At 38.6% G+C, this 13,670-nt stretch overlaps 2 protein-coding genes across 3 annotated transcripts in view; one reads left to right on the forward strand and one right to left on the reverse strand.

The window, feature by feature from the left end:
* Positions 1-146: 146 nt before the first annotated feature.
* Positions 147-3,413, forward strand: LOC109858448 (sister chromatid cohesion protein DCC1). Its single transcript, XM_020435708.1, has 8 exons — positions 147-210; positions 279-449; positions 582-783; positions 1,301-1,493; positions 1,587-1,803; positions 1,908-2,017; positions 2,098-2,281; positions 2,379-3,413. The coding sequence occupies exons 1-8, from the start codon at positions 176-178 to the stop codon at positions 2,482-2,484; spliced, it is 1,218 nt and encodes a 405-aa protein (XP_020291297.1). The 5' UTR covers positions 147-175; the 3' UTR covers positions 2,485-3,413.
* Positions 3,414-4,216: 803 nt separating this feature from the next.
* Positions 4,217-13,670, reverse strand: part of LOC109858447 (focal adhesion kinase 1) — a 16,966-nt gene continuing 7,512 nt past the window's right edge. The window contains exons 7-23 of one of the 2 annotated variants that reach the window (XM_020435706.1): positions 13,310-13,390; positions 12,990-13,212; positions 12,778-12,813; positions 12,521-12,661; positions 12,188-12,370; positions 11,870-12,086; positions 11,595-11,785; positions 11,307-11,511; positions 11,131-11,210; positions 9,049-11,000; positions 8,245-8,391; positions 7,979-8,128; positions 7,785-7,884; positions 6,817-7,048; positions 6,431-6,722; positions 5,268-5,610; positions 4,217-5,150 (exon numbers count right to left, since the gene is read on the reverse strand). In XM_020435706.1, the coding sequence (XP_020291295.1) occupies positions 5,290-5,610; positions 6,431-6,722; positions 6,817-7,048; positions 7,785-7,884; positions 7,979-8,128; positions 8,245-8,391; positions 9,049-11,000; positions 11,131-11,210; positions 11,307-11,511; positions 11,595-11,785; positions 11,870-12,086; positions 12,188-12,370; positions 12,521-12,661; positions 12,778-12,813; positions 12,990-13,212; positions 13,310-13,390 (4,551 nt within the window). In that variant the 3' untranslated portion in view covers positions 4,217-5,150; positions 5,268-5,289. The remainder of the gene's footprint in view (positions 5,151-5,267; positions 5,611-6,430; positions 6,723-6,816; positions 7,049-7,784; positions 7,885-7,978; positions 8,129-8,244; positions 8,392-9,048; positions 11,001-11,130; positions 11,211-11,306; positions 11,512-11,594; positions 11,786-11,869; positions 12,087-12,187; positions 12,371-12,520; positions 12,662-12,777; positions 12,814-12,989; positions 13,213-13,309; positions 13,391-13,670) is intronic. The other variant, XM_020435707.1, reaches the window with a different exon arrangement.

Raw genomic sequence — 13,670 nt, forward strand, 5'->3', positions numbered from 1 at the left:
GGATTGGGATTGAGATTGGATTGAAATTTGACCAATCAGAAAAAAGAAAACCAATCCCAAGTTTAGTGATCTTTGCTCTGATTGGCCAAATTGCAATCCAATCTCAATTCTAATCCCTAGTGTGACATAGGCTTAAAAGATTTGGGAAACGACTATGAATTTGGACCTTTGAAACATGGAAAGTTTAAACATGGAGTGCGAAGACGAAAGGTAAATAAATAAACGCGTGCGGCAAGAAAATTTTAATTGTTTAAGTTCTTGTTTTTTTTTTTGTCAAGGGACGTCCGCACAATGGAGGACGTGCGCCAGTGTTTGGAACTGGCTGCTATCAAGGAGACCGATTTAAATATCGTCACGCAAAGCTTGTACTCAGCGGCGCAGATGCCTGACAGCTTGATGTTGCTGGAGGTGAACGAGCACATATTGAAAGAGCTGAACGAAGGAGACGCGTACGTAGTTTCCGAATTAGATAGACGGAGAGTTTAGTACAGAATCTGTCCCGAGCTAACTAACAAACGCAATTCCCCATTCTCCGCGGAATGGAGAATTTGATGATACGCAAATTTATTTTATGACAACAGAGTGTCGTTTCGCGGTACCAAACAAGACGAAGCTATATTGTGCACGAGCAATCGCACGTACGAGGTCAAGGAAGCGGAGATATCGAATTCTTGGCTGCTTGTGCCAAACTTGAAACTAAGTCAATCAACGAGCAAACAGAAAGCAAATGAGAGAATTGTGGATAATAAAACCATCACGAAGATATTTAACTCGTATTACGAGGTATTTGAAGCAAAGTCAAGTGATTTGAATGAGAGAAAGTATTAAAAAAAAAATTGTTTTAAATTAGTTAGGGGGTATCCGGGGTCTGTCATATGTGAGATGCAAATCCAGCATCCCATATGTGAATTTAAGATTTGAGTTTTCAACTCAAAAAACACTCACTTGTAAAAATTTACAAGTTGAAAATTGTTACATGTGCGTGTATATACACGTACAGTTTCTGTTTGTAGAAACATCTTACAAATGGCTCGTAAGGCCTCATATATTTCTTGTTATGAAATTCAAGGGGCCTTAAAAAGTCATACTTGTTCAAAAAAAAAAACTTGTGCGAACAAATTTGTTTATTTGGGGGTGCGTTCAGACAACTCAACAGTTGCACAACGGTTGAGAGACAATCACTTCTGATTGGATCATACTTTTGGAATCGCAGCAGATTTTGAAGAATAGTTCTATCATAAGTGATGATCTCTCAACCGTTGAGTTGTGTCTGAACGCACCCTTTATTTAAATATTCAAGGTGAGAGAAACCAAACCTAATCTGGCAAATCTGCCAGCTCTCCTGAATTCGTCCGCTTTCAACGGATTGGAGTACGAATCCACAGTAGACCCTACGACACTGTACAATTGGGAAAGATTGCAAAGCGAGCTGCAGACCAGCGATCACGAATTGAAACAGGCTCTGACGAATTTCTTAATAGCCGACATAAATGGTAAAAAAAATATTGCGCTTTGTACGATGAATCATTTTCTATTTTTTGTTTTTTATAAATGTTTAAACTCTTCGCTCTTTCTATGTACTTGAGGCTACTTGCGTCTGATATCATTCGAAGTGGAAGCACGAAGTCTGAATCTGATGCTGGATTATTTCGGAGAACAATCTTGGGAGATCGACGAGGTGGACAAAGAAGAAACGTACGAATGTCTAAGGGAGCTGATTTACGAACCGGTGTTCGATGTTATATTTGAAACATACACAGAAAGAAGCGCAAAAACAAAGACTGACGGTAGATCCTTGTACAAGTAGGAATCGCGTATTAACAGTAGCATCTACCGTTGTAATCAGAAGAATCAATAGAAATGTAAAAATTTTATAAAATTCAACAATTTTTCTCAATCCACAACAGATACGACGAAAGAAAATGCTGCACGATGATAGCAAAAATTCTTCTCGCCGCTTCGCCCCGCACCGACTACAGAGAATTCATGGAATCGTGGAAGATCGGGTGTCCCGAAAGTTCGTAAGAAAGTATCTGCGATACTTGTGCGTTGTTGAAGAGAAAACTGTTTTTTTTTATATTTTGCGATCTCGCGTAGAGATGGAGCCGAGAGAGGAATATTTGTGCGGATTGGCTCTCGTGATATACAACAGTTCGAGGATGCGGAAAGAGATCGTGTCGTGTCCGGAAGACGACTTGCCCAACAACATTCACGACAGGCTCAACGAATTGTTCCGATACAAGGACAAGTGGACCGTCGAGGAGATAACGCCTTATATTGTGTAAGTAAAAAAAATAAAACAGAAAATTGTTCTTTAATTCAATGTTAAAATAGAACAGAAAAAAAATACTTGTTTCAATCTTAAATAATCATTTCAGTCGTTTCACGAAAGGCAATGTCACTGTTAACGCGCTTCTGACCAAGTACGCCAGAAGTTCGACCAAAAACGGGGTGAAGTATTACGGTGCGAAACACGGCAAGTGACAGGTGATTTAACATACATTCGAATTTTTTTCATCTTTCGTTACAGAGCGATTTCGAAGGTGTTTGTTAATATTGAGAAATATCATTTGCGCAGTTTATTTTGCATGTGATCGTGATACATACAGTTACATTTACACAAGTTTATAAATATTTTTTTTTTAAGAGAAAATGAGAAGTTACATATGATTTATTATTATTTTTCTTTTTTTTTTATCGTCTTTTTACCTCTTTGCCTCGCTGATGTAACGGTGACACATTTATTATCGTCTCGCTCATTCACCCACACGAAAAAGACTTAAATGTTAGAGAATATACTCGTCGACTTTATTAGCCACAAATAGCTTTCACGTCGATGACTATATGAGAATCGCAGTAAAAGCATTTTGCTATTACCGAAATCAAATTTGTCATTTAATATCTGACGTTATATATATATATATATATTTATATTTATATAAATATAACATTTGTCAACAGTATATAATTGAGTAAATAATTTAGATTTTTTTTTGTTTTTTTTTTTTTATTTAATCTACATATGTCGAATATAACGTCGCCGTGAATCGTACGTGTATGAGAGAGAAATAATGAAATTAAATACTTGTACACATGTCGACACGATGACAGAGAGAACAATACAATTCGTTTATGAACGTGACATCAAGAAATCTGGATAAAGGTACAAAAATTCTATTATAAAATATTTTTGCAAAAATGATGGAACGAGATAAATAAGATTTTGTATTGAACGGTGAAAGGGTTCTTATCAATTCTTCTCGTAACACACGCTACACTTCTTTTTTTTTATCAAATAAATAGTTACGATTGTATATGTATTACGTTACGCTATTGTAAATGTTCTAAAATTATTTTCGCTAGTGCATTTTAAATTCGATTCGCAGCAAAAGTGATAAAAAAAAAAAAAAAAAGAGAGAAAAGTTCTATAGAAAATGGTTAGGTCGTTGATTAATAACATTAGTGTTTTTTTTCTGAGCAAAAACACATCTCAGTTGCGTGACGAGAGTTGCGTTTTCCGATGTGTGAATTGTGTGTGAAGAAGCATCTTTCCACGTATTTTTGGAAAGCCAGTTAATGCCAATAAATTGTATAAACACTCATTTACGAGTTCCTGGGATTATTAAGCAACTCCTTCTTTGTTTATCGATAGATTTACAACATACATATATTATTATTGTTATTATTATACTTTTTCCTCGAGCGTATATAAGCATGTCTTGGCACATGAATCTTTTTAAAGCCACATACCGTCTTTTTTTTTGTTTTTTCTTTTTTTAAGGATATCAAATTTACAATTTACAAACTATATGAAAGATCTTGTAATACGTATTCTCACATGCCAATTACGACAATACACGCGTGTGTAGAGAGATACAGCGATTATAAACGTTTCAGAATGACGAGAACGTCTATCTTGCGTGTACAGATGGAATTTTCTTTTTCCCCCAGGAACGCAAAGAGATATGTGCGAAATGGAATATTATATATTTGCTTTTATCAACTATATATATATATATATATTGAATTCATTCACTTTCGTGAAGTGATAGATCTCGAGGATTTTTTGTAGAAATGCACATATATCGCTGCAAAAACTGCGTCAATCGGCTACTAAGAATACTTCAGCTACTCTCTTATGCAAAAAGGATAAAAATATTTTGTTAGGAACTGACTCGCCGTGTGTGTTGAAAAATGGTTGTCGCGCTTTTTCCTTTTTTTTTTTTTTTTTTTATATAAAAAACATCTCTTGTACAAATCGTGTGAATCTTGCAAACCGGTGTGAATTGTTTAAATAATTATCTATAATAGAAATAACATTCAGTCCATGGTTTTTTTTTGTTTTTTGTTTTTTTTTTTTTTTTTTACACTATAACTTGCCGCAGCACTTCTACACGTTTCAAGAAATAGACTATATAAATTTGCGAACTCGCGGTAAAAAAAAACCAACGTTGTCGGGTTACGATCTAAAAAAAAAACAAAAAAACAAAAAATCCTTACGTGCGCGCACAATATTTTTTTTTCCGAACGGAAAAACAATATTGCGCGCGTGTTCGTGAACGTACACAATTTTATAATAATACGCAATTATCTAAAATCGCAATCGCGTGTCAGCCGACGATTCAAGATGACAGAAATATCAAAATTTGCTTAAGAGCGCAAAAAAATTTCACATCGCAGTTTCGAAGCAAAAAATATCGAACAACGAAAATAAAAAATAAAATCTTTTTTTTTTTTTTTTTCTCACACTTAAGTAATATTGACGAATGTAAAAACGTACCTTACGTATTATCATCTACAGTTGCGGACACAAAACCGTAAAAACTCTGGCGTCTTTCCTCTCTTATTACGCGCGTAACAAATAGTAATCCTAAAGCTTTGGAGTTGTGGTTTTTATTTTATGTTATAGCTGTGACTCTCATAAATCCTCCTATTGCCGCTACAAACTAATGAATACTGTCCTATCTATAAGTACGCTTAGATATATGTATATATATAAAGTGTCTGCGTGTTTGAATGTTTAAAAAGAGCTAAAAAGCACACAAATACCAGATCTCAGATTGTTGATGTATTCGTGTAGGTGTATACACGGGTAACTTGATAGGATGTTGTTCTATGTACACAAGCGGGGTAATCTCTCCGAAGTAGTCCTGGAATCGGTACGTTTAAAAAAAAAAAAAACAAACAATTATATTGTTACTCGCACACTTTTTTTTGTTTTGTTTTTTTTGTAGCGAGAAAATAAATGACGAAAATCGTCATTTTACCTCAGTTCAAGGCACCTCATTGTTAGCTGTCATTTGTTGTCGGGGTCTCGCACGTGGCTTTGCTGTTGGTTGCAAACACCGTTTGCTGATTGACACCCGTGGAAACCGACTGGCTCGGATGTATAACGGGACTCGCGGTCTGAACCAAATTGCAAGTTACCGGCACCATCGGCGGCAAATTAACGGAATTATTCATAGGTCCCGGGCTACAGGTCAATGAGGGTCTCTTCCTTTCGAGACTGTTGGTGACCATTTGTCGCCTCGCTGTTGAGTTACGTTCGAGACTGTTGGTTACCATGTTGTGTCTTCTCTCCAAGCTGCTGCTGAGGTCGGACAGACTTCCCTGTAATGCGTTTACACGCACAATCTTTAAATTGTATCTCTATTTTAATTTGTTAATCATAAAAAAAAAACGGTTTAGAAACGGTTTTGCACAAAAGCAGGGACTTATATACCGGTATGCAAAATACCGATATTTTTGGGTAATACTATGAAAACCCTTATGCAGAACCGAAATGCAGAAATACCGGTATGACGTCATACCGGTATATTTACCCATATTATATTTACCGATAATTTTTTCGTGATTTTTAAAAAGTAATATCTTAAAACTATAAGTGTTGTCATTATGTTGATAATACTTTTTAATAATATAATGTTTATAAAAAAACTGCCGCACAGAAACTTAATATTATTTAAATTATTATTATTTTTTAATATAATTAAGAACAGTAACAATAATTAATATAATTAAGAACAGTAACAAAATACACATAGACATATTTATCAATATCCAAATTTGTTTAAAAATTTCACTTTACATTTAGTAAATGCTACGTAATAAAAGAAAGCATGAATAAACAGCTGCTTCAATTGGTTTATAAAAAAAAAGCGTCTTTATATTTTGTCGGTCTATAAGTATCCAATAAGCGGTAGGAAGATTAATTATGCAACAAAAATTGCTTTAATTAACTTATCTAATTTTTCAGAATACCATTAGTAGGAATACCGAAATAATACCGGTATTTTATTACGGTTTTCGGTACTATAACGGTAACGGTATACAATCTCTAGTATAATACCGGTAATAAGTCCCTGCACAAAAGTTTGCGTGAATTTTAAAGAGTTTCAATAATTTTTTAACGACGTGATTTGATTCTTACTTGCGAAGATCGATCCGCCGACTGACCCATTCTGTGGAGCAGGTCACCGCTTTGGCTTTGTCTGAAGGTCGTTTCTTGTCGTTCGGTCGACTGACTTCTCCTTAGAAAGTGCTCTCCCGATTGACTCGAACGAATGCGATTCTCGGGCGTAGATTCTCGCGTTCTGCTCACGTCGCTCTGCCGTTGGCAAATCTGACTGTCCACGTACGGATAACGTATACGAATCGAGTCGATCACGTCCAAGAGATTCTTTGCGTCCATTGCCAATATATGAGCCGCAGAAAGCATTCCCCTGAAAGAAACCGTCACACAATTTTGAAATTCCTCGCGACGCATATTCGAAAACAAAAATTAATCAACAAAAAAAAAAAAAAAAGACAAATTACTTTCGGTATTCAGCGTCCAATGTGGTGGCGCTGTAATTTTGCGCCAGTTTCATGGCGGTCACGAGTTCCGCCATATCCTTGCTTAACACCTTATGCGCCATCTCGACCTCGCGATGCGCGGATATCGGCAATATCTCCACGAGAACATCCACAGAAGACAGTAATGATCTTAATTCGATACCTACTCTACGTACTAGTTCTAAATACTGATCAGCCTTGCTCTGTTGAACACCTGCAATTAATATTTTGCGCAATATGTATTATTGTGTAAATTTTTCCTAATAGGGGTAAACAGTACAGTTATTGGCCTCCCAACAGTAATTGGCCATGTATTAAAGAATTAATAAATATAAATAAATACTACTATTATATTCTAAATTATAAACATTTTAATATTAATTAAGTTCTTCTGCTCCGAATAAAAGTAATATTATAGTATTTAAAAAGCTTAAAAAACTTATTGTTATACGACAAACATTGGCCAACCGGCCAATCACTGTTTTTAAGGTTTTGAAAACCATGTGACAGTCATTGGCCTCTTATTTTGAGTTATAGGATACAAATGTAAGTAGGTTTATTAGTTTTTAATGTGTTATAAATAAAATATTCATTACTATATATCTTCATAAGTCAAAACAAAAAATTTATTATGTTAACTTTTATGTAAACAGATACTAACAGAACTCATATGGCCAATAACTGTCTATTTTGACTATAGGAAATATTTTATCAAATTTTGAATACTTTTTCAAATTTTCTAATAAATTTATTATTTTATTTGCAATTGTTATAGTTTGTTTGAGCTAGTAATACTGAAGATTTACTTTAAGTTATTAAATTTAATTTTATAATTCACTCTATATATAGTGCAGTTTTCCTTAAGTGGCCAATCACTGTATCTCTTACCCCTAATTGTTCTTCTTATAAATTTTAGAATTTTTCTAAATTTTCGATTTTATAATTCTCACCTTGTGACAGTGACATAATTGCGCGAACAACACTCGTCGTGCAGTCATATACTTTATCGTTGGTTCTGTCCAAATCCGCGGTGGGTGTAGGTTCCATTTTCTGCGAAGGAGAAATAAAAATTCATCATCAGTCAACTCGATTCATTTGCGTGGTACTTGAGATTTAAAAAAAAAAAAAAAACAGTTGCATCTACCTTTACTACAATTATCTTCTCGGAACTCTTGTCAGAACCGAGAGAGCCGGTATTGGCGGAGTGAGCTTCGTGACTCGGTGACTGCGTAACCGATCGCGGAACCGGGGGACTAGCGCTTTCATCGCCGCTCGTTGCGATCGACAGACGTTTCTGTTTGACGTGACAAAAGAAAAAACCAAAATAATTGAAAATATATATAGTAACAAATAAACGATGTAATGCAAAGCAAAAAAAACTTTGAAAGTGAGCAAAATTCGACCACGTACCTCTTCTCTCGCGAGCCAACGACTGTCTTCTTCGGACTGGCGTTGCTGCTCCAATAACCGTTGCTCCAGCAACTTCTGCTCGTCGTCAATGCCACTGTTGAAATTGTCAGACGTTGGATTGTCGAACAACTGCGAATGCATGTTCCTCTATAAATAACAAACATAAAAAAATCCCAATATTACATTAGAATTCTACATTCCGATTCTTTATCGCCAAATATAAATAAAACGTCCATAAAAATATAAATAACTAAGTTTGTTTTATACAATAATTTATATATATAAATGTACAAAAATATATGTAAACGTCATATATGTATATATACCGCGTGTATGTATATGTACAGTAAAAATTAAAGAGATGCATATTTCTTGAGATGCAAATAAATTTAAAAACAAAGAGGTGGTGCAATTCCTTTTTTTTTTTTTTTTGTTTTTACTCGCTACATGCAATTTAAAATTCGATTACTGTAGCAAATATACATCAGCGACATCCATTCTTCATGCAAACATTATTTATAGCCTACTCGGTGAGAGAGAGAAAAGAAATGTTCGCTAAACATAAAAAAGAGTATTTTTTTACTCGATTAATACATACATCGCAACAAAGTGAAGAAAATTTAATTTATGTATGTATACACAAGCACATATATAGGTACAACCAACTTGTAACTTAGGTGCAATGTGTTGCGGAAGTGTCGCGGACCAGGTAAACAAAACCAAACCAAGATGTGACGTTGCAAATAATATATGTATTATAAAGATGCGTTTTTGTTTTCACATTCCTAGGAGGCATGGTCAAACCTGATCTTGTTGTGCCTCCTCCGTCATTGAGCTACTAGACGACATGGTGCTGTCGCTAACTGCGGAAGAGATGAGCGAGCCGGAGAGAGTGCCGTCTGTCGAGCTCGTCAACTGTTCTTCTTGCTTTTGGGGCGTCGTGAACATGGTGATCTTAGCGACGCCCGTCACCATTTGCGGCATGTTTCCTGTCTTCGCGACACTACTGGCCATCTGAGGCTGCTGCTGTTGCTGTTGCTGATGCGCACCGGCAACGTTTGTCATTATATTGCCGACGTGCACCTGATCTAACGGACGAAGAGAACTCGGTTGTTGCTGGTCCGTTATGTAACCGGTCGTATGAATATTCTGCTGCTGAATCGCGGAAGACGCTGTGACAAAGTGCTGTGACGGAACGGAGGCTTGTATAACTCCGACACTCGCCGCTTGATTCGCGCCGGTTACCTGGCACATCATCGACTGGCTGCCGATCGCAGACTGAGCCTGCTGCTGAGCGTAATTCGGAACGTGCACCTTTTGCGCTTGAACCACCGACACCGAAGTCGCGTGAGCTGTGTAAATCGGATTCACGCTACTCGATTGAGACTGCTGCTGACTCGTATGGTGTATGACCGCGTAGGTCACGGCTTGGGATACGGCGTTTTGTCGCGCGACGTTCTGCACGTGTTGCATCTGCGACACGTACATGGCCTGTCCCGGCTGAGCGATGTTCGAGTAGATCTGTTGATGCGGGTAATTTTGCGGATACATCGGTTGCGATTGTATATTTTGAACCACAGCAGGCAGATTGTTTCTGCCAGCTTGGCCGTAAAATCCGGCCATCGCGTTGGCGGTCTTCAAATCGGTTGATACCGCGGTCTGTGGCTGCTGAGCAGTTTGCGCGCGGAACTTGAGAACCGGACCGTACAAACATTCCGCGTTGGACGCGGTACCAGCGGGATTCGTCGAGCTGACGTTGCGAGCGTAAACAACGTTACCGCTACCACCACTAACGCCAGCACTTTGCGCGCTATTTGCATTCTGAACAGCAGCAGCAGCAGCAGCACCACCTCCACCAGCACCACCACCACCACCACCACCACCACCACCACCACTAGCAAACACCTGGCTTGTATTGTTAGTAGACGCAAAGTTACCATGATTAATCGGTTGGCTTTGAGCGTGCGAGCTACCCCCAGTGAATAATTGCGTTTGACTATTGCTATCTGATATTATTACGCTTCCGGTCAAACTACTAGGACCGAAGTTCCCGGGATTTTCGCCGTAATTACCGCCTATACTAGCGCTCTGACTAAGATTACCAACAATAGCTGAACTCTGGGTGAAACTAGCGACCGGTCCGTATATCTCGCCGCCTGCAACCGTGGCGGGCGCGGCCGCGGTAGACATCGACACGGCGTTGGACACGGAGAATTTCTGCACTGGGGAGTACAGATCCCCCCCGGTTACGTTACTCATCACCTTCGAGCTAACCGCGTACAAGTTTTGCATCTCTTTAACCTTCTGCTGCTTTCGGTTGACGGCGGGCGACTGGGTCTGCGCTGCCGTGTCTGAAATGCTGAGGCTCGACATGAGAGGAGTGTCGTTGGAATCGAGGGAGTCTAGAGTGGCATCGGACATAATGGAATCGCCGCCCGACTGATTGGTGTCGTGCATGACGAGGGACGGCGGTTCGGAAAGCGCGGGATCGAAAAAGGGCAGATCGGACACGAGGGCGGTGGTCAGAACCTGATCCTCGTCCTGGAACTGTACCGCAAGCGTGTTGAAAGGAGACGCGGGTGTTGTGTACACGGAGGGACATACCCCTCTGGCTTGATTGTCCTTGAGAAGTTGCGCGAGAACCTCGGGACTCTGCGCTACGATGTACGTGGAGACCGGCGCTGCGGACAGCAGTGATTGCTCCGTCGTGTTTTGCGGCTGCCGGGAAGGCTTCGGTGGCGGCACATCGTCTGTACCTGTGCAAGGTAAGTTAGTTTGTTTTTTTTTTTTGTTAAAAACTATCGACAATGATTAAAAACGTATGTATATTTGTTGTAACAACATATATCTTGATGTAAAACTACTCGGGAGTAGATAGCAACGTACCCCAGGACATGGCTTGCACTCTTCTGTTTTCTCGTCTCATAGTTTCTTGCTGCTGATGCTTTTCTTCCAACAAAATCTCGCTATAATTTAACAATTATTTAATAAGACACATAAAAAAAAAACGGAGATGTCCGATTACAGTTTCGCAGAATATAAAGTTTTTTTAAATTACTCACTGCAAAGTTTCTCTAATCTCCTTGAACGTCGGTCTCTTGCTGGGCTCGTAACTCCAGCACAGAGACATCAGGGAGTACAATCGCGGCGGGCAATGATTCGGAAGCGCGAGTCTTTCTCCGTTCTCAAGCTTGCGTATCACTTCGTTATTCTTCACACCTTGGAATGGTTTTACGCCTAACATTAAAATCTCCCACATGCACACACCTGAAACAATAAATTTATGTTTCACGCATTTTATGAAAAAAATGTATAAAATCTCGATAAAACAAAAATGTCAAGATGCTAACCGAACATCCAAACGTCAGACGAAGTGGTGAATCTTCGAAAGTTTATACTCTCCGGCGCCATCCACTTGATTGGCAGTTTACACTTGCTCGCGGTGTAATAACTTTGATCCTCCACCCATCTGCTAAGGCCAAAATCCGCTAATTTGACGCAGGTGTGCGACGAGACCAGCACGTTTCTCGCAGCGATGTCTCTGCAAAATAAGGACCATTAATGACCGCAATGTGCAACGTCCGAGAGTGCAACGAACAACAAACCGACTTTGTTATAGTTTTACCTGTGTACAAATTTCTTGCTTTCAAGGTACGACAAGGCAGTGCTCAATTGGAAGGTGTACAACAAAAGTGTGGCGAGATCTAAACGATGTTTGTTTGACTGTAGATAAGCGCGCATCTCTCCGAGTCTGGCCAATTCCATCACGAGCCAAATCGGCGCCTCCGAACAAACTCCGATCAACCTGATGATGTGCGGATGCTCGAACTGCTGCATAATATCTGAAACAAAATCCGATATAAAATTACACACCTTGTATAGAAATATGTTTAAATTTTTTTTTTATTAAAGAGACATTTTTTTTTTTTTTTCACACACGCACAAGCTTCTTCGAGGAACTTCTCGGCGGTGGCGAGATCGGCGTCGACCTTGCAGGTCTTAACGGCAACGGCGATGGTCTGACCGTCCCTACCCTTGTAAGATCCCTTGTGAACGTTACCGAATTGACCTTCTCCTATAATTTCCCCTAGTTCCACTTGATTTCGGACTATCTCGTAGTCTCGAGCTGCGGACAAATTAATTAATTAACATAAAAAAAATACACGAAATAAAATTTAAACTCAATTGCTTTTAAATTTACATTTCTGCGAACGAGTTTAAATATAGAAGATACATTAATATTTATCACACATCGGTATGATAAACAGACGCTTACTAGCTGGCGTTGAATAATCTCCCTCTTCATCGACAATCTCCGCATAATCCTCGGACAAGATAGTCCCGGTTTTGCCCGCGTTCTTTTCTCCACGTTCCGGACTGCCCGCACCGTCTTGTCTGTACTTCGGCGGTTGCGCGTCTATCGTGATCGTAAAATAAAAATCGCAATATATTACCGCGTGTTGCAACAAAACCCAATAAACCATAAACGACATAACATTCAAGCAAGACAATATATCCTTCGTTTTTGTTTACCTTTGCACGGACAAGGATAATTCTTCCACGATCCAGCTTGTGCGAATAAAAAATAAGAAAAAACAAAAACGTAACATATATATATATGTGAATAACATTAACGGTACAAGTGTCAAATAATTTTACAAACAGTAAGTCGGGGACGGACGGGAATTTTATTGCATTTTTGTCTCTTGCGTCAATCGACAACAACAACAACAACGTCCCTTTACCTTTTCTGTTCCACAAAGAGGTGTTGCTGCCCGTAACCAGCCTGCAGTATCCGTCGATCAGATCAGCGAGACTCTCCGCCTGATCCAGACTAGAACACGTGATGCTGAGAGTCTCCGCCGCGCCGGCTACCCTCAACTTAATGCACGCTTTCGCGTGCTCTTTGCAGTCCGACACCAACGTCTGAATAGACTGTATCTGCGAGAACTCGGCCATTCTCGTCGGCTGTAATCAAAACACACCAACGCGTTTTCGTCGGAAAATCGCGCGCAATCTTTTCGGCTGAAGAGTTTTTTTTTGTTTTTTAATCTGGAAAACTCACCACTGTTCCGACCCGATGAGCCATGTAAGATATACCCAAGTCCGGTCCGATAACCAGTTCCACGGGTATGGACCAACTTGACTACGAATTGAAAAAAAAAAAAAAAAAAAATTACTTAGTGTGACGTAGGGATGAGCATATGATATCGATATATCGACAATATGGATATAATTCTTTTGATACTTGATATTTTAGTATATATCGATATTCTGTTATTGATAATATCAAAAAGATATCGATAATTTTATTTGATATTGAATATCGCATTGTTTGATCGGAATTATTGAATATATATATTATATATAATATATATATTATATATATATTTTAATTTTATTTGATATTAAATATCGCATTGTTT

Source organism: Pseudomyrmex gracilis, unplaced genomic scaffold, assembly GCF_002006095.1.
Source record: "Pseudomyrmex gracilis isolate BER0280 unplaced genomic scaffold, ASM200609v1 scaffold_205, whole genome shotgun sequence".
Classification (NCBI taxonomy): domain Eukaryota; kingdom Metazoa; phylum Arthropoda; class Insecta; order Hymenoptera; family Formicidae; genus Pseudomyrmex; species Pseudomyrmex gracilis.

Excerpts from the sequence above, each read along its gene's own strand:
- LOC109858448 (XM_020435708.1), top strand. The coding sequence starts at position 176 with ATGGAAAGTTTAAACATGGAGTGCGAAGACGAAAG. Across the intron at positions 784-1,300 it reads TATTTAACTCGTATTACGAG|GTGAGAGAAACCAAACCTAA; the intron begins GTATTTGAAGCA and ends TAAATATTCAAG. Across the intron at positions 2,282-2,378 it reads GAGATAACGCCTTATATTGT|TCGTTTCACGAAAGGCAATG; the intron begins GTAAGTAAAAAA and ends TAATCATTTCAG.